The sequence below is a fragment of the Rhinolophus hipposideros genome (genome assembly GCF_964194185.1).
Source record: "Rhinolophus hipposideros genome assembly, chromosome: 23".
NCBI classification, from domain to species: domain Eukaryota; kingdom Metazoa; phylum Chordata; class Mammalia; order Chiroptera; family Rhinolophidae; genus Rhinolophus; species Rhinolophus hipposideros.
In genome coordinates, this window is record NC_138069.1 from 42,700,617 (window position 1) to 42,718,499 (window position 17,883).

At 55.1% G+C, this 17,883-nt stretch overlaps 1 protein-coding gene across 3 annotated transcripts in view; it reads left to right on the top strand.

Moving 5' to 3' along the window:
- Positions 1 to 17,883, top strand: part of RADIL (Rap associating with DIL domain) — a 49,976-nt gene that overhangs the window by 22,141 nt on the left and 9,952 nt on the right. For 2 of the 3 annotated variants that reach the window (XM_081034852.1, XM_081034851.1), the window contains exons 3-9: positions 7,079 to 7,311; positions 7,941 to 8,576; positions 9,605 to 9,642; positions 11,877 to 12,037; positions 15,474 to 15,586; positions 16,614 to 16,851; positions 17,607 to 17,779. In XM_081034852.1, coding sequence (XP_080890978.1) covers positions 7,079 to 7,311; positions 7,941 to 8,576; positions 9,605 to 9,642; positions 11,877 to 12,037; positions 15,474 to 15,586; positions 16,614 to 16,851; positions 17,607 to 17,779 — 1,592 coding nt within the window. Of the gene's footprint in view, positions 1 to 6,074; positions 6,269 to 7,078; positions 7,312 to 7,940; positions 8,577 to 9,604; positions 9,643 to 11,876; positions 12,038 to 15,473; positions 15,587 to 16,613; positions 16,852 to 17,606; positions 17,780 to 17,883 lie in introns of those variants that run through there. The other variant, XM_081034853.1, reaches the window with a different exon arrangement.

A 17,883-nucleotide genomic window follows, 5' to 3' on the forward strand; every position in this document is an offset into this window, starting at 1 on the left:
AGTAAAATTAATTACATCTGCAAGAGTCTCTTTTGCCATATAACAGAACACAATCACGGCGAGGGCTCTCACACCCATTCACAGGGCCCATGTGCACTCCGGGAGGGGACTGTACGAGGGCCAGGTCACCGGGGCATCTTAGAATCCCGGCCGCACAGCCCGCTCTCTGGGCCCGTGGGTCACGTCTGCATTCACATGCAAAATGCGCTCCCCCATCTGCAGGTTCCCGAGTCTCATCACATTGGAGGGTCAGTTCAAGTCCCAAATCTCGTCCTCCAAATAATGTAGGTCAGGTGTGGAGGGGCCCCTGGGTCTGTACAGCTCCACAGTGGAGGGCCACAGTCCTCTCCTCCAGCTGTGGGCCGCGGACCCAGGGACAGGGTGTCTGCCCAGCTCCCAGCATGCAGTGGTGGGCAGCATAGATGACAGTCACAGACGTTCTGGTCAAAAGGGGCAACGGATGTGAGAAGGAGTCGCTGGTCCAAGGCTGCTTTCAACTCCAGCCAGACTGACCCAGCTGGGACTCTGGTTAAGTTTCAGGCCCTGGGAACACACTCCCGGCGGGCGCCCGGGGGCTCTGAGCCTCCCTTCCTTTCCTGCAGGCCGCAGGTGTCTGCAGTTGAACTTCTGTCAGCCGCCTCTTGTCAGGATACTCTTTCACCTTGTACTCTGTCCCTTCAGTCTGAGCTGACACTGTTACTGCTGATATGATTCTCTCAAGAACCATTGGCTGTCCGTGGATTTCAGGGGCACCCTCTCCGTGAGACAAAGCCACCTCCGCAGAGGTGTCCTCCATAACCTGCTCTGTCCTAGCATCTGCTGGGATGGTGGGAGGGCGGTGCCCTCAAACTTCTCCATGGCCTCTGGTTTGATTAAGAAAACCTACAAGAACACCCTTAATCTCTTGAAAGGGTCTTTGTGGTTGAGCACTTGACCTTTGACCTTCCAGGGCTTCAGGAAAGGGTTGAACAGGGCACACTCAGCCATTTCTGCGTGCCTCACTTTCCGCAGCCATGTCTGACTTGGCATCTTATGTCACCCAGAGAGGCTGAGAATTGTCAGTCATCCGGCCCGGGTTCCTTTCTGGATAACAGCCCTTCCCTCTGTTGACCCCTCTCCTACCACGTTTCCCCGAAAATAAGACCTCGCCGGACAATCAGCTCTAATGCGTCTTTTGGAGCAAAAATTAATATAAGACCCAGTCTTATTTTACACAGTCAGCTCTAATGCGTCTTTTGGAGCAAAAATTAATATAAGACCCTGTCTTATTTTACACAGTCAGCTCTAATGCGTTTTTTGGAGCAAAAATTAATATGACCCTTATATTAATTTTTGCTCCAAAAGACGCATTACAGGGCCGGCCCGGTGGCGCAGGCGGGTAGAGCTCCGTGCTCCTAACTCCGAAGGCTGCCGGTTCGATTCCCACGTGGGCCAGTGGGCTCAAAAAAAAAAAAAAAAAAAAGTTTAAAAAAAAAGTTAAAAAAAAAAAGACGCATTACAGCTGATTGTCCAACTAGGTCTTATTTTCGGGGAAACATGGTACTGCATCCCACTGCAGGCAGCAAGAAACCAGGCAGCTGCTCAGAGCTCTCCCCAGCTGATTCCAGGTTCATCCTAAAGGGGCTTCAGGGCGCCTCCAGTGAGCGGTCGGCCCCACAAGCAGCACCCTCCTCCCCCAGCCTCCAATAGGCGTCCCTCATTCCCCTGTATTAGAGTTGTGCACGTAAAAAGATAAATATGAGTGAAAAAAGTCAGAGTCTAATTCTTCTCATCTTGGAGCCGTCAGTTTGGACAACTCACACCATAGTTTTCTGTGCCCTCAAGAACACCTGTGATGCAGCATTTCTAAAAAGAGCGTCCCACTGTCGTCTCTGGGGTTTTCTTCCAAGCTGCTAGCATGAAATTCTGCAAGTTTGCACACAAAAACCAGAACTCACATTCATTCTTCAAATGGTCCTTCAATGACTGAAATATTGCAGAATCTTCCCCCCACTCTCCCTGCCACCCCAATAACAGCCAAGCTCTCACATCTCAGCTGCTGCCTGGCTGACATTCTACATGAATATAAGATGCTTTCCAGTTTCAAATATGTTAAAATGTGAAAAGTAGTGTGTCTAAGATTGATGAAATATACACCACAAATGTGTGCTTTCATTCATTCATTCAGTAGATTGAAAAGTATGTACATTTACAAACTTACTAATTTTCACCAAAGTTATATATGTGCACAGGTAAAGCCATAACTTCTTAATGCTAATTAAAAGCAAAAACAAAGCACAAACCCTGGTTCCCTGCGTCTGCCTTCCCTCTTCCCGATTTTGTACTCCCCAGAGGAAATCACTTTCAACTGTGAACTGTTTCTTTTTTGGCATTTCATTCCACATCTTAAAATAACATTTATCCTGCTACTACTTGATTTTTTAAATTTCGGGCATTATCTAGTGATGTCCTTCCATGAAGTTGAGGACGTAGTAACTCTTCTCACCATCCTTCCCTCTTTTAAAACGCCCAGCCCCCATCGCCCTGTCCTCCCAGTAGAGTCATAGTTTTGGTTAGGTTACATTTTTATGACCAGGGATAGCTTTTCACAACTCAAGACTAGTATATAAAAAGATTACACTTCTTGTCCAACTTTTAGTTTCTTTGAAATTAATTATTTTCAGGATTATTTGCTCACTCTTTTTCTTGGTACTTTTCACTAATTCAGTATTCCCCAACTCTCTGCCAATTATCTTACCTCTTTTCAAGAGATATATGGTGTCTTTTAGCAACGTCAGTGTTTTGGAGCCTTCTGCCTGCTTCCGTCAGCTGGCTGCTCTCAAAGCTGCTCTTAGCTGTCATCCCCTTTGAATCGCCCAGAGCAGTCCCCCGTTTCTTGCTCTTGTTCCCTCTTTCTTCTTCCAGGTTACGCCCTCATTTTGGTGGAGTATGGTACTTCCTGAGAAAGTGTACCTGAGAGCTAAAATTGCTTAAAGTACCGTGTGTCTAAAAATATATGGATTCTACTTGAGCGCTGCATTAGTCATTTAGCTGGGTATTCGAATGAAAAGAATTTTCTTTCCTTGAATTTTGAAGGCATGGATCCATTTCTTCTAACTTCCAGCACCCCTGTGAGAACTTACAACACATTCTATCTATCCTGTTTGTACTTAATCTCTTTCTTCTCCCTCTGGAAACACACCTGGTTTCTTTACTCTTTTTCCTCCCCGCCTCATTCTGAAAATTCACAATATGTGTCTTGGTGTGTTTTCACCCTAGTGTTAGGCTTTTACTTTTTTATTAAAAAAATTATGCTTGTATACATTAATGTATTTATGTCTTCCACAATTCTATTTTATTGAGGCCATTAAAATATATCCATTTGCATATTTTCACCTTTTATGCATTTTTAACCTCTATGGTGTGTTAGACTTTTAATGGACCATTTTATTCTGAAACTCTTGTTTTTCAGTTCTGAAAAATTATTATTATTCCTTTGATGATTTCTTCTGGCTCTTTTGGACTGACCACATGGTTTCTGATTTTTTTTCTCTCCTAGTTTCTCTTTTTTGTCTTTCTGCTCTACTTCCAAGGCAATTTCCTCAACTCTCCCTTCTGACCTGAGATGAGCATTGGGCGCTCATCTCAGAACAGTGGGATGTGAACTGTGGTGTGAACGTCGTCAGGATGTCATCTGGATGCAGACACAGCACAGGGCGGGGGTGGGCATCCGCAGGCTCTGGGACAGAGGAGCTGGTTCTCCCACTGGGTCCAGGGAACGCACAGCTGGTGGCGGCAGCGATGAAAACGGTGAAAACGGTCCTCGTGGCAATTGGTGCTCAGTGTTTGGAGGAGCACCACCAGGCCTGTTAGCTGTTGCTGTATTTCCATGATCCTCTGTGAGAAAGGGTTTAGAGTCATCTCAGGGACGAGATATGGCCTTCGGTTTCAGCTACAGAGAATTCCTGGTTATGCCACACTGCTCTCTCTTTGGCACAGCTCGGGAAGGCTCCATTTCCATCTGTGGCTAACAAATGGCTTAAGCATTTTATCTACTCAGTTACCCATTATCTTAATTAGGTTATTACCGTAGTTCCTTCTAGAGAGGGGATGCTATTCCCTGATCAAGACTCTAATTAATATGAGAAGTCCCAAGTTTTACCATGGGAAAATGCTTGTTAGTATTTTTTTCTTTAAATTTAAAAAATTCAAAATATAGCTAACATACAATATTATATTAGCTTCAAAAGTACACCACAGTTATTCAGCCTTTACATCCCTAAAGAAGTGCTCACCATAAGTCCAGCAGCCATCTGACACCGTACCACTGTCACAATATTATTGACTATGTTCCCCATGCGCACATCCCCTTCACTTACTTGTTGTGTATCTGGCAATTTGGACCTTTTATTCCCCCTCACATTTTTTTTGGCTCCTCGGTACTTTAAAATGTAATTTCTTCCCATGTTAAATAATATGACATATCCATTGTTGAAAAGTTGGAAAATAAGGGAAAGTATAAAGAAGAGAATAAAAATCATCTGCAAAGGCACTGCCTAGTGCCTTTTTTTCCCATTTTTTTCTTAGTGTTGCGTTTATTTTCTTAAGTAATTTAAATCAACCTATCTATGTACATAGTTATATATTCTCTGTTTTTTTTTAACTTATATGCTTATCTCTTCATGTTGTGAGGAAGGTTGTTCGTAATGCCAGTGGGTGACTCCGTGCCTAACCGTGTCCTTGTTGGATTTTTAGACGGTTTCCCCTTTTTCTGTTTGCAAGTAATGTTTATATAAACATTCTTGTACTGAAATGTTTGATTCCTTTCTGATTATTTCTTCAGGATCGCTACTTAAAAGTGGAATTCCTTTGTGGAAGGATGGACACAGTTTTAGACATAGATATATTTATATCTAATTTGATGTGATTGGCAATATCTGGATAGCTATTTTTAAAATTTGGGGGGATCAGGGCCAGTTTATATTCCCACCAGCAGTTTCTGAGAACGTTTGCCTCTCCTTATCCTTGCTATCATGTGATTCTGTCATTAAAAATCTGATAATTTGGGGTGGCTGGTTAGCTCAGTTGGTTAGAGCCTGGTACTAATAACACCAAGGTTGCCGGTTCGATCCCACATGGGCCACTGTGAGCTGCGCTCTCTTTAAAAAAACAAACACAAACATCTGATCATTTGACGGGAGAAACATATCTCGTTTAGTTTGTGTTTCCTTCAGTGTTTGTGAGGTTAAACAGCTTTATGTCTCTTCTTCTGTGCCTGTCTCTCATTGCTTTCCTCTTCTTCATTTCAAAATGCATCAAGCACAGGAAAAGTAGAAACTGGGTTGTCTGCCTTTTCCATATGAATTCTGATGGTCCTGCAAACATCTCTTCGCATTCTGCTGTTCGCCTTTACATTCTTTTGCAGAGAAGTTTCTAATATAATTACTGTGTCCATCAGGGCCCAGCCCCACGAGGAGGGTCCTGTGGCTGGTTCGGAGGCCGCCTTGCCCAAATGTCCATGCATGTGTGAGGGTCCACCTGGCCGTGCTGCCCAGCACATGTACATGGGGTCGTGTCTGCTCTACTATGTGGATTGCTCTGCACACTGGCCGTGCTGACCTTGGGTCTAGGGCCGTGGTCAGGAGCTGCTGCTGCTTCACCCCTGGCAGCCCAGGGAGCCAGAGCTCCCCAGCCCTGGCCCTTCCACACTGGCACAGGGTCCATCTCGGGCTCTGTGGCTGCCTGGGAGCCCCAGGACCTCTGGAAGTTGGTTCTGAGGCACATCCTCTCCTGCAGCCCCGTCCTAGAGGGAGGAAAAGCTTGGGCGCTCGAACGTCATTTTGGACTGGTTTTTAAAATTTTCTTCTTTCAGGTGGGGTCCCACGTTTGTGCAATGATGTCACAAGCCCTGGGGTGTGGCATTCATAGGAGAGTGGAAGTGGGATAGGGCTGCCCCCACCTGCTACCTCTGCCCCCATCTACTCCTCCTGTCCCCTCCTCCTGCCTGCTCAACCTGCCCCTCCTGCCCACCCCCTTCCCTGTGGCCTCCTGCCCAGGCCTGCGCCCTTCCTGCCAGTCGCTGGCCTGGCTCTGCTGCTGTAGGGAGCACTGACAGCCTCACACTGCAGCTGGGCTTGGCTCTGCAGCCTCGCCTCCCCCCTCCCCTCCGCTCCCCTCCCTTCCCCTGCTCTCCCTTCCCCTTCTGCAGCCCCGGCCCCCTGCGGGCTGCAGAGGAGCAGGCTTCCTTCTGGAAGGGCAGGTTGGTCAGTACGCTTGGCTTCAGCTCCCGGTAAGAAAGCGCCCTTGGCCCCAGCTCGCTCCCCCACCTGCCACACTTCCTCTGGCTTTGTCTGGTTTGGTTTGGAGTGGTTCTTGGAAGGGTCGCTGCAGATGGGGGCTGATGGAGGGGGCTCAGGAAGAAAGTGCTGGGATTGGCAGGGGCCGTGGTGATGGGAGACTGGTGTGTCGGGTTCCATGTGGCTTCTCAGCTTATCGACAGCATTAGTTTAAAAGAGCGCTTTCTGGATGTATAAGACTGCGTGCACATGTAGGTGTGTGTGTGTGCGTGTGTGTGTGTGTGTGCGTGTGTGTGTGTGTGTACATGTACATGTACGCGCTCTGACCTGGGGTGTGGGAGCAGACTGGGGAAGGAGCAGCCATGCTGTCCTAGGAGACCAGCTGGGCCAGAGGGTTGGGTGATGTTTCCTGCTTGTAAATTTGGGGGGAAGATGAGCGGTTCCCATCTCTTCAGTCACAGCACACATGCACACACAGGTGGGCTGGCAGGACGGGACAGGGATGGCAGAGCTCTGGCGTGGTGAGGTGCTGCGGTGGGTTTGGTCTCCAAGGGCAGGGCTGTGGGGCTGGCTGTGCCAGGGCTTCTGCTTGTGCCTCGGGACATGGACAGCTGGGCTGCCCGGCTCTTCGGGGAGGCCCGGAGGCGCCTGGCCTGGCCAGGATGTGGTCAGTGGGCGGAGTCCTGCAGCCTCCTCCAGATGGTCCTGCAGCGCAGGGACCCGTGTCGGGAGCAGTGGTTCGTGAGAAGGGCCTGGAGGGGCCTCCACGGGGCGCTGACTGGTCACCCTGTGGCTTGTTTCAGGGATAAACGCCCAAGCCCGGAGGCTGCAGCGGAACCGCGCCAAGGGGACCCCAGCCCTGGCCTCGGGGGGCTCCTGGAGCCCCCCTCCAGCCCGGCTGCGCCGCACAGTCAGCGAGACCAGCCTGAGCCCTGCTGCCACCCAGGGCCCTGAGGAGCCGGGCCAGAACGCCATGCGCTACCCCCTGTACGAGTGCCCGCACCTGCTGCTCCTACAGGGCTACAGCCAGCAGCACGTGAGCACCAGCCCCGCGGGCTGCCCGGGGGCGGGAGCAGGCAGGCCCTGCCCTTAGCTGTCAGCCGTCAGCTCCTGCGACTGCAGTCGCTCTGACGGTGACAGGGCTGTAGGAATGGGGGTGGGTAGGGACCACCACATTGGACCCATCCTCGACGCTGGGGGTGGGTGAGACCCCTGTCCTCGGCGTCCAGGGCATTCTCTGCCCAGGCTACAGTAGGAGCAGCAGGGGAGAGGGCCCTGCGAGGAGGGTCACCCAGCTCCTCACTTACTGACCCCAGTGTGGTACCAGGTGCCCAGCACGGGACTCTCTACCAGCTTTCAGACTGCGTCTCAGGCCACTTCCTGCTCTGGCTTGGGGGAAGGACACAGGCAGGTGACCAGGGCACAGGTGTGCAGTGTCCTCCAGGTGATGGCAGATGCCCGGTGAACGGCTCACATGGCCTCCATGTGCTGCAGGGCTGCATTCTCTGGGGGACACAGAGAAAGGCCACCTGCCCCCCCCCTCAGCCCCCAGAGCCAGCATTTCCTACCACTTCTGTTGCCCAGTACAGCATTCCCGCCCACACTCTTAGGGACCATGGACAGGGACACTGCGCTGGCCCCTGAGGTCTGGCGTTTGCATTTCAGGACAGCCTGGTATACGTGCTCAACAGGGAGCGGCACACGGTGGGCCAGAGGACGCCCTCCAGCAAGCCCAGCATCAGCCTGTCGGCTCCCGACATCCTGCCCCTGCACTGCACCCTCCGCCAGTGCCAGCCCCCGGGCCCAGAGCGGGCGGGCGGGCGGCTGATCTTGGAGCCAATCCCTGGGGCGCCCGTCGCGGTCAACTTCTCAGAGGTGGGGGGCCGGACCGTGGTGCTGCGTCATGGGGACCTGCTGTCCCTGGGCCTCTACTACTTGCTGCTGTTCAAGGACCCGGCACAGGCCCAGCCCCTGCCTGCCCAGGCCCTGGCCCGCCTGCGGGCTGTGCCACACAGCTGCAGGTTGTGCGGGGCCCTGCTCCCGGCGGCCCGGGCCACCTCCGCCTCCACGCCCACCGCCCTCCCCCGGCTGCGCCCACTCGACCTGGAGTTCGAGCCTGCCCTAGAGGACACACTGCTGCAGCGCATCATGACGCTGATCGAGCCGGGCGGCGACGACCACAAGCTGACCCCCGCCTTCCTCCTCTGCCTCTGTGTCCAGCACTCGGCCACCCGCCTGGAGCCGGGCTCGTTCGGGCAGCTCCTGCTCAAGATGGCCAGGACAATCCGCGACACAGTCTGGGTCAGTCTCACTCTGCCGGCCAGGAGCTTGGCTGTCTGGGCCCTGGGGCCGTGGTGGGGCTTGGGGGGCTGTGGCCACAGGGTGGAAGTCCTGGGTACCTCCTCAGGCGGAAGGCCAGCCTTCTCTGCCCGTCCACACTGCGCAGCCTGGCGCATCGGCTGTGGCACTTCACCCTCATGGGGACGGCCGTGTCGCATGAGCTCTGGTCCTGTGTCCTCCCCTCGGCCCAGCCCTGCCACAGGCCTGGGAATTCGGTGCCTGTAGCCCCCCCCCCCCCCCCCCCCCCCCCCGCCTGCACGTCCTGTGTCCCGCCCCCCCAAGCGGGTTGAGCCCCTGCCAACACCCCCTGCAGAGCCCTTGTCAACTTGGTGGTGGGGACACAGGATCGGTCAACTTAGGTACATGGAAAACCTTCCCTCCGGGACTAGGTGCCTAGACCGTGGCACCAAGCATGTTTGGCGGAATTCTGAGCCGTGGGGCTGACCTGGGCACTGCAGGGTGTCGAGCGGCATCCCTGCGCCCTTGTCCCCCCGACACTTCATGCCGGTAGTACCCTCCCCCCAAAATGTTGGCTAAACCCAAGTCCCCGTGGGGAAGTTTAAATACATTGTAAATACTTCAGCACATTCATCTATCTATCATCACTGTGGCTGACATTTAAAAGTGTACGGATTACGCTTAACAAGAAGAGTGTTAGAACTTCGTTGTGGTGTTTGTGGGACGTGTGGCCTGTCTTTACTCCTTCTGAAATGGCCAGTTGTTATGGAAGCTAGATGGTTGTGAAATGTTTGCGATGTAGGAAGTAGGCAGTTCATATTCAATAACGGACTGGGAAGCTACCAGATGAAATGGAAAAATACCCTTTCCCACAGAGCTTGGAGTAGCTCATCAGCAGAGTACGCATGTCCGGATCCGCGATGGCACGTGCTTACCTAGGTGGTGTCACATGTGTTTGGTGGTGTTGTCATTGAACACATGCCTGGTATCCTGTTTTCCTCATGCTTGTTTGTTTTCCTTGATAATTGTAGGAGAAAACCAAAGAACTGGCAGAGAAGCAGACGCACCTGTAAGTATTTCTGTCATTGTACCCGCCCCCTGGGCAGCTAGGTCCCCGGAAACTTCCACTTCCGGTGGCAGCGGGACCCAAGGGGGCTCCCCAACGCCTCTGGGGTCAGCTTTGTGCTTCCGTCAAACTGTCCTTACGGCTCAGAATGGCTGTTTTTATTTCTTTAATCACCACCCTGGGAAGCTCTGTGGAAGCTTTCTAGAATGCTGTCCACAGAGTGAGAGGGCAAGACCCTCGGAAGCCTTCTCCTGCCTCCCACTCTGCCGGAGTGAGCTGACTTCTCTAGGAAAACGTACAGAGGGCAGCATGTCTCCACTCTCCCACGTCAGCCTCCACAGAAAGCGCCATCGCCACACGTGCACCGCACGGGGGCTGGAAGATAGACCATGCAGTAATGTCCTCCTGGAGGGGCTCATTTCGGTTCCTAGCATCATGTCTTCAGGGTGTGTCCATGATGCCGAGGATTGCAGGCTTTCCTTGTTGTTTTAAGACTGAATAATATTCCATTGTACCCTAGACCAGATTTTCTTCATCCAGTCACTTGGGGATGAACGTTTAGTTTGATTCCTCCTCTTGGCTGTTGTGAATAATGCTGCAGTGAACATGGGGTGCTTATATCTGTTGGAGCTCCTGATTTCAATTCTTTTGGAGAAATACCCACAAATGGGATAGCTGGATCACGTGGTAGTTTCATTTTTAAGTTTTGAGGCCCCTCCATACTGCTTCCACAGCGGCTGCGCCATTCCCCATTCCCACCAGCAGGGCATGAGGGCTCCTTTTCTCCACATCCTCACCAACTCTGGGTGCCCTTGTCTTGATAATCTTCCTCTGACAGGTGAGAGGTGACATCTCATCGTGGCTTTGATTTGCGTTTCCCTGGTGCTTGGTGGTGCTGAGCACCTTTTCACATGCCTGTAGCCATCTGTGTGTCCTCTTTGGAGACGTCTATTAAGGTCCTCTGCCCAGTTTTTTTTCTCTGCCCATTTTTTAATTGGGTTATTCGTGTGTTTTTTTTGCTTTTGAGTTGTACGAGTTCTTTTATGTTTTGGAAATGAACCCCTTATCTGCTATGTGGTTTGCACATCCTTTTGCCACTCCGTAAGTGCCTTTCCACTCTGCTGTTCCCTTTGCTGAGCAGAAGCTTTCAGTTTGCACAGTCCCCCAGTCTGGTTTTGCTTTTGCGGCCTGCGCCTTTGGTGTCAGACCCATGAAATCGTGTCCCCACTCCGTGCTCACCTGCACCTGGTTTGTGCCCCACAGTGTGTGGCCGGGGCTGCACTTGTGTTGACCCCGCTGGGATTGACCCCGAAACTCCAGCTGGCAATCCTGGTGGTTTAGTTTTCAGGAGAGGCCTATCTGTGCCTTTGAGTTCCGGGTGAAATTGAGAAGGGCGATAAATGTTGCAAACAAAATGGAATTGGACGCTGAAGAGCCAGATTAACCCTTTGTTAATGATGTGAACTCTTGAAGCCGTGTACACATACGTGTGTCATTCGAACCAGAAGGGACGAAAAGGAGCAGGACTCGGAGATGTGCAAGATCAGCGGGCAGACCTGCTTAACCATAAACACGGGACACGGGTCTGAATCCAGTGCCTTCACTCTCCAGGAGGACAGAAGGTCACACTGCGGACGAAAGTGAAGTGGCAGCAGAGAGAGCAAAACTGCCAGCACAACAGGAACGTGGGGAAGGGAGCCTGAGGTCACCCTTCAGCCCACGTTGGCTGCTCAGCAGGGACAGACAGGAGGAAGACAGCCTCAGCTCTCCCCGGACACTTCCCCAGGGGCCCTGTCACAGATACGGCCCCAGGGGCTGTCCCGTGGGCTTGATTCTCCAGGACCGCTGGGTCACGCTGATACCCGCGAGTCCCTGAGCTGCTCTGGGTACAACAGGCAGGATTAAAGACCATCTGCCCCCGCCCTGGGCACACAGACACACATACACACACGCTGACATTCACAGCTACCTAATCGTCTAATTCCAAAGGAGAAGATGGGAAAATGGTTTATTTACCAGAGTCCTTTCCCAACGGCTGTGGCCACTGGCTTCCTACTGAGGTTTGTAGATGTGCGTCTGGCTGTCGAGTGGCAAACAGGTTATGTATCTATAGCTCATTTTCCAGCCTGACCTTGGGAGATTGACAGATCAGAGTTTTTGTTAGTGTCCCATTGAAACGAACGTCTGTATGTGCAGTGATGGTCCAAGTGTCATTCTCCGTCTTTCTGTCTTGGTAGCCAGGAGCCCGTCTCCTCAGCCAGCGGTACCCTGGCCGGCCTGCTTCCCGACCTGCAGCACCTTCTTTTCTGGATGTCCAACTCCATCGAGCTCCTGTACTTTATCCAGCAGAAGTGCCCACTGTACATGCAGAGCTTGGAAGAGGAGCTGGATGTCACAGGTAGGGATCGTGCTGGCGCTCCCAGGCCAGGGGAGCATGGTCAGCATGCTGTCACTGTGCCGTCTCCAGGTAGGGCTGGCCACTAGAACAGAGACAGACCCCTTGAGATGGAAGGGACGCTAATGGTTGGCCTAACCTGGCACCTCTCGTCCACAGCACGTTGGCACACTGTCCTCGTCATTTCATGTGTTGTCCCACTGTGTTCTGCCTGGGGAAGGCCCGGGGGGACACAGGGCACTCAGCATGCACAGGTGGAAGGACTGCAGTACACGGGCCCCAAGCCATCGTCCCTTACAAGATGCTCCACTATTTCAGAAGTGAGGCATGTTGCCAATGACAGTTGTAGAATTGTATAATGCATGTCAATTTCAGAGACTGAAATGTGGGACAATGTGCATCTTAGCATTTGTATAAAGTGCAGAAAACACTGAGAGAGTGACTCTGACGGGGCAGTCTGGGAGGGCTTCATGGAGGTGGCATTTGGCTGCGCCCTGAGGCCGGCGTGGGATTCCAGCTGGTGTATGTCTGACGAGGACTATGTGGGGCCTGGAGAGGCATGATGGGTCCTGGGATGGAGCAGAGAAGGAGCAGCAGGACCGTGCTTTGCTAGGACAGGATGTGACAGCTGGGCACCCAGGGGCTGAGGAGACAGCTTCATGTGGATGAGCTTAGTTTTGCCTGCAGAGCTGTGTCGAAAACAAAGCCGCTCAGGTCCGGTCTGTGGGACTTTGGCCTGTTCCCGGACTGTACCAGAAGCTGCAGGGGTCCGGAGCAGGCCTGGCTGGCAGCCTCTGGGACCCAGGCTGCAGTAGTGGGAGGTATGCTGGGAGCTGGGAGGGGGCCTGGCAGGCAGGACGTGGTCTGGCAGGGTCTGCCGGACGCTGTACTTCTCCATGTGCTCAGCCATGTCTCCCGGGAGGGGCCGTGGGCTCCATGGGAAAGAGCCTGAATAAATAGCCTGAGGCCCTGGACCTCACCCGGTGAGGTGCCAACTGTCCCACTCTGTGCTTCGTGAGGCCTGTGTGGAGGCGGCTGCCAGGAGTTGGGCTGTGGACATAGGCTGGCCTGAGAGCCGCTGGCCGGGAAGCCTGGCCAGGCCCAGCGCGTGGAGGGGCCGGGCTCCCAGGGCCTCAGCGTCTGGGCTTCCATGGGTATGTGGAAGGAAGTGCTGGATCCATGTGCATCCCAGAGGGCATTCCGGGGCTGCTGGCCTGCTGCCTCCGTGCCTCAGTGCCCTTGGGTGGACACTGTTAGACCTCCCAGGACGGGCCGCTGCCCTCTCTGTCCACAGACCTGGCGCTGTCTTGCCTGCAAGGCTTGTGGTCACCTCTCCCCCCAAACCCCGCTAGTCTCCTCGGAGGCGTCCGGCAGCCCAGGACCACAGTGGGATCTGAGTGGGGAGACTCTTCTGGGCTCGGTGTTGGCCAGCGAGCATCTGGGCCTCCGGCATGTTGTACTTCTGTGCGATGCCAGGAGCTGGGGTGTGTTCACAGGGAGCTCCATTTATTCTGGCTGGCAGAAAGAGTCAGCTGGGACAGCCACCCGCCCCCTTGACCTTTAGGCACAGCGTTCAGTGACAAGTCCCACTGATGCTTTCTTGTCACCTTATTGAGAGGCTGCAGTTCTGGGGGCCCCTCTGGGCTGGCCCCGCCCGGGCTGGGAGGGACCTGCATCTGGCTGGTTTTCACGGGAAAAGCTGCTTGGGGGTGACCGGAGTCCCTCTGCCTTCGCTGCTGCCTCCAGTCTTAGGAGGAAGGCAGTTTTGGTTGGGGCCTGGATGTTGTGTAGCGTGTGTGAGCATGTGGGCGGCCCAAAGCCCCACCTCTGCCGGGGAAGCCACAGGAGAACCAGAGATAGTGTCCTGGGCAGTGCAGGCGCTGGAGAGCTCAGAGGAAAAATAACATCAGCAGAGGTTACAGCCGGTGCCTTGGCCTCCTGACCTTTGGCAGGAAGGATCTGTGGGAAGAATTCTAACAACAGAGATGTCATGTCCTGAAAGCTGGAAAAATTGCCTTTTCATTCCCCAAACAGTCTTTGTTGTCCGAAGCTCTTATCCAGGCTGCCTCATCTGCACGGGCAGGTGAAAGAGTAGCCCCTCGAGGTGGGTGGGGTTATTTTATTCATTTAAAATGGTCCTGTAAGTCTGTGGCTCTGCCTCAGGGCCTATAGACGGGGGGTGGGGAGGATTCTCCGGTGCTCAGAGGACGGCCTCTGTCCTGGGACTCCAGGAAGCCTTGTGTGCTGCTGTAGGCCTGGAGCCTTCTGGAAGAAAGCAGTGTTGCAGCTGGCAGCCTATTAAGAGCCTCTTGCTCCCCTAGACGTAGGGCCCCAGTGAGGCTTCAGGGAGCATCCAGACTCTGCCAGGAGACCCCGCAGCCACGCCCTGGAGGGGCCCTGGGTGGCTGTGTGGCAGACCTCTGGTTCCTGGGAGGTGAGCCCTTGGGGGCTCTGTGGGCCGAGGGGCAGGAGAGCCCGGGTACTTGAAGAAGAAGCACGATGAGCAGCAAAACATCAGTGACAGCAGCGCCCAGATGTGGCAGGGGTGGGGCCTCTGATGGCCGGCACACTGCTTCCCGCCGTGTCCAGCAGCAGGACGGCCCCATCTTTGTGCTCCTGGGAGGCCAGCTTAGTGCTGGGGGTGATTCTTGGCTCCAGTAGACTGGTGCCAGCCTCCAGCTCTGGCAGAGACTTCCGGCAGTGGGGCCCCGCTGTGTGGTAATCGGGTAATCAGAGGGCCGCGTGGGTGACCGGGCAGTGAGGAGAGCCGCTGGGCTGACTGGGCTGTGGCTCTGTCCCTTTGGCACCGGACACAGCACCACAGCCGCTGGCCTACAGCTCCTCGTAAAGAAGTGAGGATTGCAGAGAGTGCAGGACAGATGGGGGGTCCAGTGTCTATTCGCCCCAAATGCTGGTAGGACACAGGTGCTGTGACACCACATGCCTCCCCACATTCTGGAAGGTTCCTGTTAGGGCCTCTGGTTTTGGGGACCCTGTTGCCAGTTTGGCCTCTTGCCTTTCCAGGAACCCCTCCCCAGAGGGAAGGAATCCCCTGGCATCTGCTGACATGCTCTCTGCCCCTGCTGGGCAGGTCCCCTGACCAGCCCCCCGCTACTGCCCCCGCCTGGGCGCACCCAGGGGTGGTTCCAAGTGCCTCGCTGTCCCTCCCTGAGGATACAGACACCACAGTGACTTCCCTGCGGCCCCCCCCGCATCTGGGGACCCCTTGGCGCTGTGGGGAGGGTGGCAGGCAGGGCTAAGGTTGGCCTGGCTGCCTTTGGCTTATCACATTTTCCAAACCTGAGATGGGAACATTGGGCGAGGGCACTCAGGAGGAGGGCAGACGTCTGAAGTCGCTGCCATTCTGGAAGGTTCCTGCACGTGCAGTGAGGCCCAGCCGTCCCTACTCAGTCGCCCCTGCACCGCTGTGTCACTGCAGGCTCGAAGGAGTCACTGTTCTCCTGTGCGCTCTCGGCCAGTGAGGAGGCCATGGCAGTCCTGGAGGAGGTCATCCTGTACGTGTTCCAGCAGTGCGTGTACTACGTCTCCAAGGTGAGCCCGCCGCGCCTGGAGGGGGAGCGCTGCGTCCTCCGGCTCTCCGAGCGGGTATTTCAGGAACCTGCTTTTCCCACCTGTTATGGGAAAATGCTTAGAGCCCAAACATTTTGAGCTCTAACTGGCAGCCACTCCCAACCTGAGTGCCAGTTTCTAGTTCCTCTCCCTCCTTGCCCAGTGTCACTCATGTCCCATGAACCACCCAGGCCCCACTCTGGAGGCCAGCAGTGCAGTGTGGGAGGCAGAGGGGCGGCCGCTCTGGGGAAACCATTTGAAAGGTGGAATGGGTGTGCGGTGGTGCCAGGCTGCAGGAGCCCTGGCTCCCTCCCGGACACGCTGTCCCAGCAGTCTGAGGGGTGGTCAGCAGCTCGTGGCCCCAGACCTGTCTGCCCATTTCCCTGGTGTCAGGAGTCTCCAAGCTGAGCAGAGGTCAGTCCTGGATGCGAGCCAGGCACGTCTGGCGTCTCTGCAGCCTCCTGACCTTGGCTTTGGCCTGTCTGAGGCCTGGTTCCCTCTGGACAACAGGGTTCTGCCGTGTCCTTGGCTGAGCAGGTTGAGGGTCTGCGGGATGCTGTCCAGTGGCCCAGAGCACACGTCCACCAGTTCAGCCATCACTAGGGGAGTGCCTGCTTGTCCAATCTATTCAGGGGCCAAATGGGACAGTCACCCTACATTCTAAAGAGAGCCCCCCAATTGTGGGAACCCCCTTCAGATGCCCCTACCTGCCACTCTTCCATCCAGTGAAACTTTTGATAAAACGAGAGGGCTGAGTCTTTAGCCCCTCAAGACCCTCAGGGTGGCTGCAGCCCCTTTGCTGGAGCCTCTGGGTGTCTCCCAGTGCCGTCTGCACCGTTAGCAGGAGCTTGTACTGACTCCCGCACTCCTGGCGGGCCCTGTGGGAGACTGTTGCACTGCACAGCTGAAACCCCCTGGGCTGTGCGTCACAAGGGCCGTCTGCCGAGGCAGTAGCTCGTTAGGCCAGGGGCCCCTGCCAACGGCTGTGGTGTCCTCCTCTTGCCCCCAGGCCCTATACGTCTGCCTGCCGGCCCTGCTGGAGTGCCCCCCTTTCCAGACGGAGTGCCGGGACAGCTGGTGCTCGGCCCCCCAGCTGCCCGAGGAGCTGCGCCGCGTGGTGTCTGTGTACCAGGCTGCCCTAGACCTGCTGCGGCAGTCCCAGGTGCACCCTGAGATTGCTGCCCAGGTGCTGGCCTACCTCTTCTTCTTCTCCAGCACTCTCCTCTTCAATCAGCTCCTGGACAAGGGTGAGGGGCCGGGCTGAGCCCTGGAGACGGCTCCTGAGGACGCTGTGCCATGGTCGGGGCGTCTTGATCCATGGGGGTCCAGGCTGGTGCCGTGGGGGGCAGCAGGTAGAAGCCCAGGAGAGTAGGAGATGTTACAGAGCGTGTCCCCATAGGAGCAGGAGCTTGTCAGTGTCTGCAGAGAGGCCCCGGGAAAAGGGGGACTGTGGCCTGCACAGGGCCCCTCAGGCCTTTCCTGGTTCCCTTTTTTCCCACACAGCGCCACAGCCCCTGTGACAGAGGGAACAGGTTCAGGGAAGTGATGTGACCTTTGGTCCTGCTTCCCTGCTACCCAAACTCCTCACTGCAGACATCCCTCTGTCGCCCTGCCCAGGGCTCAGGGGCACTGCTGGGACACAGGGACATGAGCACAGGGACGAGTCCCCAGTACATGCGTGTCACCAGTGTGGATGTCCCAGGCTGGTGTGGGGTCGAAAAGGCAGGATTGGGGTTGGGAGCAAGGGGTCTCACTGTAGGCTTGGACCACGTCCCTTTGTACTTGGGATTCAATGGCTGTCACAGCCCATCCCTGCTCATCCTAGCCCCTCCCAGAGAGGGGCCCACAAGCACGTTAGTTGCCTTGGAAACCGGTATAAGGTCTTACCTCTGTCCTCTGAAGCCTGGAGTGGGGCAAGGACAGGCACAGGGGGCCCGCTGGGGCCTGACTCCCCCTGGGGAGGGAGGGCCCGGGGCCTCACCTTTCCTCCCTCCCTCCCCAGGCCCCTCTCTGAGTTGCTTCCACTGGCCCAGAGGCGTCCAGGCCTGTGCCCGCCTGCAGCAGCTCCTGGAGTGGACGCGGAGCGCCGGCTTTGGGGAGGCCGGAGAGCGCTTCTTCCGGAAGCTTTCCTGCACACTCAACCTGCTGGCCACTCCCCGTGCCCAGCTCATCCAGGTAGGGGGTGCAGAGAGCAGTGGGGGTGGGGTGGGGAACATGTGTTGTCACTCTTGGGTCACCGACAACAGACCAAGCCGAAGGCCACGGACCTGGCAGAGTTG